Genomic DNA, 13,093 nt, shown 5'->3' with positions numbered 1-13,093 from the left:
TCGCAGCCATGGAGGCAGACATCTTTGCGCTACGGCAGCGCAGAGCCAACAAACTAGCGATTGCGAGATCGCCCATTACGCTCGAAAGTAACTACGGCAAGTTGAGAGAGATGAACTGAGACGGTACTGAACACACAGACTAATGAAATACTATCTGTAAAATTATCTATGTAAACAAACCTCATCACTTGAGAAGGTAGGTGATGCGGATGTCGTGGAAGACATTTTGTCCCGTAAGGCTCGCCGTACTGTTGGGGGGGAGAAGCGGTGGGGGGGGGGGGGGGGGGCGGGGGATGTTGATGTTGCTGAAAATTACACACTGTAGCTTTAAGTTCATATGCCAGTCATGAAAGTTAATATTTTTAACAGTTTAATGAATGCATGTATCGGGTATAAAGTTAACATTTATCTGTTAATCTAGTTTCCCAAAAGTCAGTGAAATGACCCCCTCCCTTTAAAATCTACACCATTTTTAGATTAATAGCATAGATGTCACCATCTTCCCACCTAAGCAAACTTAGACCAATCACAGACCAATGTACACATTTTCAATCAAATATAGTTTACCTTTACTTTTTTGTACAAGACTGTGTTTGGTACCTTTACAGTGCCAAAACAAATTATTGATATGGGCTAAACGGTCATTAAAACAAACAGAAACATTCATTCTATGTGTTCATACTTGTACAGTCATCAATTGTATACTTTTTGTGTTAAAGCAAAGTATCTGACCTGCATCTGACCTTCAGTTTTTAAACCTTTTATTACTTGGAAGACACATTACCTGAATACAATTAGACTGAATAGGTTTTAATTTTGCTTTTAAAAAAATGAACATCACATTCAATATAAATTAATTGGACCCATTTACAGGTTTAATGAGGCAGCTCATTTCCCGTCCCATACAGTAAATAATAAATCTGCTGTACAAAGATCACTTAAAATTACCTGGATATTGCTAAGAATTAAAATCATGCAAATATGTTTAGAGAACTAGCAGTACTGCACTCCGATATAACATTTTGCTTCAGGGGTGTCTCTTTTTGTTTTACATGCAGTACCAGAATATACCGTAGACTCATGGTTGGTGATATGCTTTAGCAGAGGAGGCAGTCAGGGGTCAAAGGCAGAAGTAATAATGAAGTAAGGCTACACTTCCCAACACAACCAACATTTTTGTTAGCATCCCAAATAATGAAAATTATAAATGTACAAACCAGAGTGTTCCTTTACTCAGGGGGGGGGGAAACAAAGCAACTTTCATCATCTGGTTTCCTGATTTTACAATAAATATAAATGCATATATAAGGACAGCTGAAGCAATGACTGCCACATCCTCAAACTATGGTTTTCCCTATAGGATCTTTTTTTTTTATAAGAACATTAACACAAAAGTTAAGTACCTTATATTGAAAACTGTATATATATATATATATATTAAAAAAAATCATCTAACTTTTTTGTAAGGCTTTGTTAGGCCTCCTGAGCATCAGTGTCTCTAGAATATTCTTACAAAAAAGTTGCAGTTTGGTAACATTTAAAAAGTCAACATCAACCTCACCTCCTCTCTTTATAAAATAGTATTTTAGTTGCAAGATGACAAGACTTATTAAAACTGCACAAATGCTTTGTTAGATGCAGCTAACAAACATGGTTGGATTTCACAGTAGCCCTTCCAGCTGGAACATGAGGCACTTGGCTGTATAGTTTGGGACACAGAGCAATCAGTTTCTTCTGCTAATCCTGAATGTGGGTGATGAGCACCATGCTGATATTTTTGAAATATGCTTCAATGATCATACAAAATATGATAGACTGTCTAGTTCGAGACGCTGTGCAATTTTCAAATCCATATATACCTAAATAACAGTATAGGTTACTTCCTTCTTTCTACTCACCTTATAAAGTGCTGGACCAATTACCAACAATCTGTTTGATACACAGAAAATGGCTTCTTTCAGGTTAAGGGTTCCATTATATCCAGGGAAATAACTATTTGCTTCCAAGGACAGTAATTAAAATGATCTAAATCTTGGGTAAAATAGGGATATTATTTTTCTAGTAGGAGGCAAATTATGCCAAATGTACAACAAAACTGAAGGATTAGGGTACAGTTGTGATTTCTTTGGCAGTATACTCCAACAGTGTCTATGGAGACATCATAAGGTTAAGAGATTTTGACCCCAGTGAGGTCCGTCTCAGTTCCTAGGCGTGAGCTGGTGCACTCGTTCATCCAGCCTCACCTCCTGTTTTTTAGGCCATCGGTGATAGATGCATTATTTTAACAGATCAAAGCTTGTGTCAGATGAAGGCTTAAAAAGGTCCAGTGGGGTCAGGCAGGATGAGGCCAAAGTTTCTCCAGTAAAGACTGGACTGCTGGTAGAGACAACAGGGTTCGACCTAAACCTCCTCCAGCGCGGTAACAGGCATATCCCAGCATTCCCAACAGGACACCCTTCACCAGAGCGCTCATAACCCAGCTGAACTGTGAGGGCGGTGCAACACTGAGGAGGAAAGATAAAGCAGAAAATAACATGTTTGTTTATTTCTTTACGTGGCCATTATTCTTAGTATTTGATTAAAAGGTAAAAACCTACGTCATGATTTCTTGAATGTTGAGCTCCTTTTCCCAGTTTTGTTCAATCCCAGGGACATGACCCATTCCTACCACTCCAACCACCACAGCAGGCACTTCTATAAAAACAAAAAAAAGTATGCTTCTGTTATTCATTTAATGTAAAACTTAAAAAAAAAAATACATACTTTGTATGGGCAAAATAAAAGTAGCTTAAATTTGTAAGGATTTCAACGCATCCATTTTGGCTTCAAAATTAACCGTAGTAAATGGCTTTCACCTTTGTTTGCTACTTAGTTAGTAGTCCACAAATCTGGTTTGTTTAAGACTGTTTAAATATATGCCCCTCTGCAATAAGCTACAAACCATGTTGGAGCATAAAAAAATAAAGAACTGGTTCAGCTTTTGACCTGCATGTACAGCATTGTATACAGCAATATCAGCATCATGCTATGGAGATACTTTTCTCTAGATAGGAAAGAAATGGTGGCCAGAGACAGGGAGTTAAACACAGTCCAAACTCCAGGAAATACAAAACAGGCTACAAAGCATCTCAAGAGGAAGGCCAAATGTTCACCTTCAAGGAGTAAAATAACAGGGCAAGGAGGGGATTACTTGATATATCAGGTGTCAAGGGCTATTCTGAATGAGATGGAAAGGTCTAGAGAACACCTTCTAGGAGCTCCATGAGGCTGATGAAAAGGCTCAGCTTCTCCTAGAAATACAGCTACATTTAGATGATAACCACTTTTATGTGTTTAGATGGGGTAATGATGGTAATGATGCTTTCAAAGCCTCCATATATATTCAAATATACTGATGTGTTTAGATTACTTTATACATAACTGATGAGATCTTTAAATGCAATACTCACTCTGGCCATCAGATGGCGACTCCACGCAGCGTGTTGCCTGGCGGAGGGTGTGTGTGAGGTAGATGTCCCTTTCAGCAACAATGGTTTGATGAAGAGCAGGAAACTCTCCAATCATCTCGGACATGGTTTGCTCCAGCAAGTCCTTCTGCTTGCACTTCTCTACGTCCTCTTTACTGAAACGTTTTACCAGTTCTTACACTTAGATGAAGGTTATACAATCATGCTTTTTTTTATAGCTCATATGGAACATTTTAGGGTGTACTCTACAGTGGTAGAACTTGAGAAGATGACTTTACAAAAACATATTTGAAAAAGCCTTTACTTTAAAGTGCTTAACACAAACTTTGTTTGTTTGTGTTTAATGACATAAGATTTAAATGAGCCCAGAATATATTTTAAGATGCAAGTCAATATATAAATTCAAAGTACGCTTTTTATCTTACAAGGATAGGCCATAAAAAGGAAATGCTAAAGCTGTAATAAGGCACTTTAAATAATGAGTTTATCAATCAGATACACCAAACAAGCTGTTATTAAAACACTAGCAGATTTTCTTAAGATTATGTTGGTGCTAATCGTTAAGTTCTAAAGTGAACATAAACATATCTAAGATGCTTATATTTTTTGTTACAAACCAATCCTGCAATCAGAATAAAATTACTAGGTGTTATTACATTATGTTGTATGCTTAGCCTTTTGGCCCTACATCCACTTAATAAATGGAAAGTCTCCATGTCACTTTGGTGAGACTAAAGGATCCAGATAAAGACGCAGTTTTTTCTTTATTAAGCAGTATTATAAAAGGTTATTAAGAAAGCATTCAATACAATGTAGGGGGGGGGGAAAAGTGAATTTATACCTTATTGGATCTGACAAAAAGCAAAGACCCCAGGCCAGACGGGCCTTCTGCCACAGACTGAGAGCAGCTATGGCCCTCTTGAATGTCACTGGGATTGGCCTGTCCCCAAGGTGAAATTTACAGAATGGAACCCGTCCTGCCTGTCAAGACAAAAATACTTCCAGATTGTAAAAACAGGTAAAGAGTGCACAGATAATTCAAAATAAGTCATATTTTCTGCTTTGTCAAGGATTTTTAAGTAGCCTCTTTAAGGTAAGATTGATCTATCAAAACTGCTCTTTGTTTTCTTCTTGCAAAACACAGACAAGGAATTGCAGTTCCAGATGACGCACCTCCAAGTTAGAAATTACAACATCGTGTCTGGCTTAGATATGGCACGGTAGTTGTGTAAAACAGGTTTGTGGTCAACTTACTTCTTTGAATGCCTCCCTGAATTCTCCTCCAGGTGCCATTCCAAGTTGTTGTGTGATATGAGCCGAAACTTTGAGCAGAAGAATCTGCATCAGGCCGGACATGAGCCCATTCTGTCAGACAGAGAAAAAGAACAATACAAATAAAAACGTCAATACATTTCAGAACTTGATAACAGGCTGTATGAGGAAGTAAAATCTTGGCTGGAAGGGAACCAGAGCCTGAAGTAAAAAGGAAACCTGAGAAACTAGAAGCTCTGAAAGAGGGTTTTTTTTTGTGCACTTAGAGATTCAAAGAGAAGTTTATGCCTGTAAGGCCATTTATGCATATTTCTTAACTGGAACCATAAAAAAGAAGGATAATCACACCTGCTAGTAGTATTCATATCTATTAGGGATGGGACGATTTATGAAAACCGTCAGAATCGTTCGGTTCGACTGTCTCGGTTCGGTTCGCGTGTGTTTCGTTCGGTTCATGCGCTGCTCCTTTTTCTCATAGGCGAAGCGTTTACACCCAGAGCAGAAGGTGGCGGTACTGCGACTAAAGCCAACCGCCAGTCGTAAACAAGAAGAAGAAGCGAAGCAGCTTAGCCGGGTGTAGCAGGGAAAAAAATCAGTTGTTGTGGAGAATTGTGTCGGACTGGCGAGTGGGAAAGAACAGGAGTTGGAAGACGCGCCAGCAGCACTTTATAGGTCTGCTGTATGGGAGCGCTTTGCATTCAGAGTGACCTACGATGACGGCGGAAAGAAAGTTGTGGATAAAAGTGCAACAGTGTGCAAGCATTGTGCAACATGTTTTGTTTATGCTAACAGCAACATGTCATGCTAACCCCGAAATCCCTCATACTCCGTCAGCAACCCCCGCTGCGCTCCAGACCGGCTGCTCAAAGCAAAGCCTACAGCCCCCATTGTGGCTTCGTCTGCTCCCCTCTGAGTTCCTTGGAGATGGTAGAGAGCATGTAACTGACAACAGCCAGATGCATGTCTCGCTCCGCCTACATGAGCGAGACATGCATCTGGCTGTTGTCAGGTTAGAGAGCATGCGCCAGATGATTAAATTCAAAGCAGCAAAACAAACGGAAATTATCCAGGGTTTCCGCGGATCATTTAAAATAATTACAATCCATTATTTTTGGGGGGATTTTTTCATTAATTTCATAATTTTTTATGGAATTTCGGTGTAACAATCAACATGTATCGAATCGAACCGAAAACCGTGACCAGAAACCGTGAATCGAACCGAACCGTGGATTTTGTGAACCGTTCCACCCATAATATCTATACATGTAGATGGATACTAACCAAAAAAGTTTACTGCTAATTTATAAAAGTGTCTAACATATTATTTAACTGGACAGGAAAAAACTGTCACACAAGCATAAAACAATGACAATGTCGTAGATTTTATTAGAGAGATTTTATAGAAATCGGAACAGTTATGATGGAGCATTGATAGAAATATACAATCAGTACTAATGGCTTGTGATAGTCATGCAAATAACAGTATGATTGGGATGTAGTGCTGTACATATATGAACCTTATTGAAGGTATATGGCATTACTTAACTGACCCAATTCAATTAATTTAATGAGTGAAATGTCAAAGTATTTATCCAATTGTCTGCAAAAGTGTTCATATCCCTGAAACCTTCCCGATTTTAAATCACATTCCAAATACAAACCTCTGAATAACCATTAAAATTTGAATTTTATTTAATTTTATTCAACTTCATCCTGTCTCCAAGTCTAACCTGCTTGATGGCTTGCTGAACCTTCTCCAGGTTGATGTCTTTGGCTTCCTTCAGCAGCGTATTCTCATCCATCCTCAACATCGAAACTCTGTACTGGCAAAGTTCCACAACCACCACGTCTGGCTGCACGGCACGGATCGTCTGGATGAAGGGGAGAAAGAGCAGTGGATGAGAGACAAAAGACATGAGGGCACTATAAGAGCCAAAGAAGGTAAAATGAGACAAACGGAAAAGAAATATGTACTAAACAAAAAGGGAGAATGACTGCTGAGGAGCAAAGAAGAATCAAGATGAGACTTTACTAAATTAGCTCTCTGATCTAAATATCACGAACCCTGACAGTGAAAATATTCAACATGGACTTAATTAAAGGTATAGTGAAGGATAGGAATGCACGATATTGGGATTTTGGCCGATATCCCGATATTTTAAAACTCATGTAGCCGATAACCGATATCGATACTGATGTTAAAGGTGGACAAAAATAAGTAGTCATTGAAAATAGCAGTTTGGTTATCCATTTCTGACACTTTGAAAAATAATATACTCAAATGTATTTTCATATGCTGATATCAAATTGATTTTTAAAAACGCGGTATCGATCTATTTTACTTTAAAAAATCTCGAGAAATTTCATCGTTCTGTTACAAACTCTTGATATTTTGCAAATTCTTGTGAGTAAAATAGATCGATACCGCGTCAATATATCAACATATAAAAATATGGCAAAATTTCGTGAATTTATGGGGGAATTCGTAGCATAACGATGAGATATAGCAATATTTCATTAGTAAAAGAGATTTATATGGTGTTTTTAAATGGCAATATATCAGTATATGAAGATATTGTGATATTTTAATGTATCAATATTTTTTCCCTCGTCTTTAGAAGTTTTTAAGTCTGTAAAAAATAAGTTTTTGAGGAAGAAGAAGTAGTATTTTTTTTTTTTAGACTTTAGAAACTCAGAAGCTGATCAAATATAGGGTTAAATATCGGTGGGGTGGCCGATGTCCAATATTCAGTTTTAAGCCCGATACAGGCCGATACCGATAGGGGGCTGATTATATCGTGCATCCCTAGTGAAGGATGTTCTTTTCGGGGTGGATCATCAAAGTAAGTGGTCCTCCTAATGTTAAATCATTCTGGCAATATGTTTACGGATTTTTTTCACGGTGGTGAGTCTGACATAGTGGAAAAATTACAAATATTTTTTAAGTGAGTCATTTATTAAATTTTGAGCAGTTTTGTGTGGGTTTCCTAACATATAAGCTGTTATAATAATGACAATACATCTTTCATATATTGTGCAGCCCTAGCTAATTCACAACTGACTTGCCTGCCACTTTACAACATGCCAAATCTTTAAAGTAAATGTAACCTACCATCGCCACATCATTTTTGCTGTTGTCACTGAAATGGGCAGTCCCCACCAAGTAGAGGATGCTGCCGTCAGGAGCATTAAGACGGGTCACCGTCTCTGGAAGCTCAGGGGAGTTCTGGCGCCGCTGGGCTCGCAACTGCCAGAGCATCTCTAACGTTTCACCATCCGCTAAACAGACAGAAGAGATACTCATTTAAGTCAATACTGACGCTGTCATGTTACATGAACACTAAATAACTCCAATATAAAGGACACATCTTCATATATTCTTTCAGTTGAGATGAGATATTTGATTAAACAACCAATAGGAAGTAAGACAACGTGATAATGAATACACATATCTAAACTTTGAATGGTGTGAAAAAAGGTTAAATATTGTTACTTATTCCATTATTTACATTACAGAGAGTGAAATATACCAGCCTTTTATTTTTGTGCGGATTTTGTTGATTATGATGGAGAATTAAAACCAATAATTAGTTTATCAGAAAATTGTAACCAAAGCAAATGTTGGGAACTCATGCTGTCGAACCCTAATCAGTAAATGATCTCAAAATACCTGAAAAAGTTTGTTTAGTCACAGTTTCAATAGATTAAACAGTCATTGGGTAGACTGCTGACTTGACATTTATCCAGGAGACAACCCCATAGACAATCTATAGGATATTGATGAGAAGAAGAGACTCCAGATTAAACAATACAGAGGAACTGAAGGCAGCCATCAAAGCAGCCTGAGCTTCATTAGACATCAGCAATGCAACAGTCATGGCTCGCTGTATTGATAGAGTAAATGATACAAAAAGAGCCCCAATCCAGCATGGAGTGCATAGAAATAAACATAATAATAATGTAAAGAAAAGGAGTAAAAAGCTTTAAATAATTCACTCTCTGTATAACAAATCTTTGTATGAGTTTCATTTTCCAAAATAAGTTACAGACTTTTTACAATATTGTAATCTAATGTTTTGAGCTCCAACTGTACCTATATCTTCTTCGGTTTACCAAGATAACTCAATGACATGTTAACATTTTGTAACTTAACCTGCTAAATGGACAGCATCATCACATTGTCTAACAATGTCGAATCATGAATGAAGACAGTGTGGTCATGTGTGGTACAGTTTAGAGGAATAAAACTGTTGGATTTATTCTTATACCAAGCAACCTCACACAATTATGGGAAAACCAGCCAAAGATATGTAAACACTTTTAATACATGTTTTTCTTCAATAAGTTTCATTATCTCAAACTAAAATATTTTATTTTAAATAAGTTGTTATTAATAATTTTATTTCATTTATCCATTATTTATATAGACTATCTCACTGAGATTCAAGCTGGGAGACCTGTTTATAAATAGCAATAAGTGTTAAAATAAAAATAAAATTCACAGAAGTAAAACTTTCTGGCATCTAATGATCTAAATAAAATATATAATGAAATATAATTTATATGAATGTATATAACAGTTAAAATGTTTATATGAACAAAAACAGTACTGATCAGAAATTACATAGCTTGTCTTATGTCTAATTTCTATTTTTAAACTTGTTTATATTGTTTTTAACGCCTTTCTGATTTCCAAAAATGTATATTCCTCTCTTCTGATCAAAGCATAATTAATTGCAGTCTGACAAAGAGGAAATATACTATAATATATAGTAGTAACGTAGTAGGTCAATATAGTTTGGCCTTTATACATAATGTTTTAGATACATTTTGAACAGCAAGACATAGCTTTATGTTGGGTTGAAACATGCTTCTGGTTGCATTTTTTTAAAAGAGTATTCCAATAATTTCAAAAGAAGAAGAAGAGACACGAGGAAGACATTGGAGGGATAGATGGAGATGCCAAATGTTATGTATTACGACACAATTCCATCAAGCTATAGAAATCATTTTTCCCAGGAAAAAAAAAAATCCTGTCAGCCATACTGCAAGCAGAGCCATTAGATTCCAACAGTACAGGGATGGCACCAGCGTATTTGAACATAGGGGGCTTCTACAGGCCTCTACGCCTTTTTTTAATGAATGTAATGTCGCTTTCACAAACCTTCAGGCTCCCTTCGCAGGGCTCTATCCAACTCATCTCAGCACAAATATTGGTTACACTGAAAGCTGTCAAATTAACACCGAAATCAGACCAATGCACTGGATTTTAATCAGCATAACTCCAGAGAAACAGTCCTTTTTAAACACATTCAGCTCCCTATCTGCACAAATATGAGAAACGCACCATGAAAAAGAGAAGCTTGTGCATTTCATACTCTGTCATCGACTCATCCTGAGCGCTTTTAGGCAGGTGAACAAATGCACTACCGACCCAACAGCGAGAGTTGGCTTTGATTTTAAAAACTAGGCTTAAAATCTAACTTTATTCATGGGTCAGACTTAGTCTGACCTTGTTTGTTTTCAGTTGGTTTTATTATTTTTAAGTGTTCCTGATTCATATAGTCTTGTTCTTTTCTAAGCATGTTTTATAGCTTGCAGCTATGTTCAGAACTGTTTCAGTTGCTGGCTGTCTTAAAGTGTAGGCACAGTATTACAGTATTCCTAAAAAAAAAAAAAAACTGATTCTATCTTATGCCTACCGACATGTTATGCAGTTTTCAGTGTCTGAATCAACAGGGAACACTCTTGCAACACAGTAAATATATAACTTACACGAAAAAAGACTTAAAAACTATAGCATACCCATTCCTGGAGCTATACAGGGTGGTTCATCTTCTGAAGCATTAGAAGCCACTAAATGATCCTGTGAAACAACAAAACAGACACATCATCATCACTTAATGGCTTGTTCAGTCCTGCTAAAGATTAAGAGATTCCTCGTGAAAAACCTTGCTGTATTGAGAAAGATGAACACTGCCAGATCATTGGAGATTGAGAAATATTTTTTTTGACGGAACCTAAGTAACTATGTAGTTGTAAGAACTTGATATAACCAAATACCTTTTAAAAACAAGCTTGTTTCTTTCCTCACCTCAGGTTTTTTGTCTTCGTCCATGATTGGAGAATCGAAAACTAAGTGCAACAGAAAGAAGAGGAATGAGAACGGCTCACATCGAGGTGCAACTCTGTACACAAACAGAGGGCGGACTGCGGTGAGGCGTTCACTGACAGTTGGACACGCACTGACTGCTGACGTTGCTTTATGTGCAACACAACAACTACCGGCTTAGCTAAAGGTTGCTACCGCTTACAACGCAGAACATGTTGCTGTTGAAAGTGGTGACTGTAACAGACCTAACAGAATTAATCACACACATATTACAATATCACTCGATATCGCTATGAGTGTGAGGGGTGACCTACAACAAAGCAATAATATAGTCAAGGCTGTTTATACATTTTTTTTTATAAATGCCTGCTGCTGCAGCGCATGCAAACACTTTACTTATTGAGAACTTCACTGTTTCCCTAGCTTCCTCTGGATAAAGCTAACTTAAAGCTAGCATACGCTAGCTGGTTCGATAAAATATGGACACACAAAGTTTATTTACAACCAAAACAATATTAAAATGCATCTAACTTCTTTTCTGACTCAAGCAACTCCTAAAGATGTTATAGAAAACATGTTACTTACAAAGCCAGCCAACCGGGGCCCGTCTGTCCCACTGGTGTTTGCTAATGCAGCAGAGTAGCACTCAGTTGGTTAACACTGACAGCCGCGGTGCATTATGGTACATGTAGGCATTTACGACCAAATCAGGTTTTTTAAGGAAAACTTTTTTATTTGTGTTTTTTCTGTGACATTTCACAAGGTACAATCAAAGTCTGGACTGTACCTTATCCAGTAACCTTTCACTATCAGAGGTTCTGCTCTGAGTCAGCTATAATGTGAAAATCAACAGAAAAAATGCGTTTTGAACTCATTAAAGGTTCTAGTCTTAAAGTGCTTGTGGATGCATTTAATGTGCGTATTATAACGAGGCAGCCTCAAGACAATCGTATGATAATTAGCTAATGTGAAAAAGACTTTAGCCACAGTGTTTATGTTTGATGCAAGTTTTATATGTAGGTGGATCTACACTGTAGGCCCTATAAAGTAATATGTCTGCAACAAATGTCATGCTGATGTGTCACTAAGTATTAAACTTCCTTTATTGAAGTTCCTGTAATCTTTTGTGCAAGAAAGTTTGTGGTGTGCACATGTAACACATTTAAAAAAAAAAAAGGCGTATGGTAAATGCATATCTATATGCTAGTTTTTAATCTATGAATATTATAAATATATATTCTAACTACTTGTGATTTAATTTACAGAAAGATTGTTTTTGGATTGTGTCAGAGGATCAAACAGAGTATAGCTTACTCATCTTTGCAATAACCCATTCAAAAAGGTACAATTTACCACATAGCACATTGTTTTGTTTACATTACATCAAACCACCTCAACAATATAGTTGAGCTTCTTCCTTTAAAATGAGCTGATCACCAAATTTTCAGGAGCCCACCAACATTTTTCTAAATTCCCGATAACTTGTTTATTAACACTACACAATGCCTTGTTGAAGTATTCATACCTTTTTACACATTTTATCAAACTAACCTTAATGTATATGTTGGGATTTTATGTGAAGGAACAATGCAGGGTGATTTTCAAGTACGTAAAAGGGAGAAGGATGTCATTCAATTTTCTTATTCTGAAAATCTAATCTGAAAGGCATGGCCTTTCTCAAGAGTTGGACACACCTGACACAGATCAGGAGATTAATCAGATTATGGAATATTAGTGTTAGGTTTAAAATAACTATGTTCCGACCTTTGGACATCTCACGAAACACTTCACAATACAACATCTAAAAATAAGATTGAGGTATAATCATAAAGAGCAATGCACAGAGAAGCAGACAAGAGGTCTGTAGCAACTCTGGAAGAGCTACAGTAAATTATAGCTCGGGTGGGAGAATGTGCCAACAGGTCAATTATTAGTCATGATGGGAATGTGGATAGATACAGAGGAAAAAAACTGAACAAAATTAGCAAAGACTTTGCACTGGGGCAGTGGTTCACCTTTTAAAAGGCAAGAAAATCAAAACATATGGCTAGAACTTAACTAGAATGTTTCGGTAAAATCTGATGGCCCTTGCTAAAGCCCATACCTAACTCAAATTAGAATATTATGAAGAGACTTAAAAATACATGTCCTAAGACACTGTGCAGTCTGGCTGAGTTTGAGTTATCTTGCAAAGAATAATGCTTTAGAAAAAAAACTTGTTGGTTGATGCATAAAATAAGCT

At 37.0% G+C, this 13,093-nt stretch overlaps 1 protein-coding gene across 2 annotated transcripts; it reads right to left on the bottom strand.

Annotated features, from left to right (window-relative positions):
* Nucleotides 1-545: 545 nt before the first annotated feature.
* On the bottom strand, nucleotides 546-11,514 carry trabd (TraB domain containing). 2 transcript variants are annotated; one of them, XM_038305551.1, is made up of 10 exons: nucleotides 11,437-11,514; nucleotides 10,834-10,874; nucleotides 10,545-10,605; nucleotides 7,852-8,018; nucleotides 6,470-6,610; nucleotides 4,722-4,832; nucleotides 4,309-4,448; nucleotides 3,450-3,622; nucleotides 2,598-2,694; nucleotides 546-2,504 (listed from the first exon to the last, which is right to left on the bottom strand). In XM_038305551.1, the coding sequence occupies exons 2-10, from the start codon at nucleotides 10,855-10,857 to the stop codon at nucleotides 2,333-2,335; spliced, it is 1,086 nt and encodes a 361-aa protein (XP_038161479.1). In that variant the 5' UTR covers nucleotides 10,858-10,874; nucleotides 11,437-11,514; the 3' UTR covers nucleotides 546-2,332. The 2 variants fall into 2 exon arrangements, with proteins under 2 accessions (XP_038161479.1, XP_038161480.1); XM_038305552.1 differs by having other exon boundaries at nucleotides 10,803-10,874; nucleotides 11,437-11,506.
* Between the last annotated feature and the right edge of the window lie 1,579 nt (nucleotides 11,515-13,093).

The sequence above is a fragment of the Cyprinodon tularosa genome, unplaced genomic scaffold (assembly GCF_016077235.1).
Source record: "Cyprinodon tularosa strain WSP-4 unplaced genomic scaffold, ASM1607723v1 ctg56, whole genome shotgun sequence".
Classification (NCBI taxonomy): Eukaryota; Metazoa; Chordata; class Actinopteri; order Cyprinodontiformes; family Cyprinodontidae; genus Cyprinodon; species Cyprinodon tularosa.
The sequence above is the reverse complement of the archived record's forward strand: the minus strand, read 5'-3'. Positions and strand labels throughout refer to the sequence as shown.

What these genes read in the sequence shown, in the direction of transcription:
- trabd (XM_038305551.1), bottom strand. Translation starts at nt 10,857, where the DNA reads ATGGACGAAGACAAAAAACCTGAG. An exon ending in TTTTTGTCAGATCCAATAAG is followed by an intron (nt 3,623 to 4,308) that starts GTATAAATTCAC and finishes AAAACGTTTCAG; the next exon opens with TAAAGAGGACGTAGAGAAGT. An exon ending in GTCGCCATCTGATGGCCAGA is followed by an intron (nt 2,695 to 3,449) that starts GTGAGTATTGCA and finishes TTGTTTTTATAG; the next exon opens with AAGTGCCTGCTGTGGTGGTT.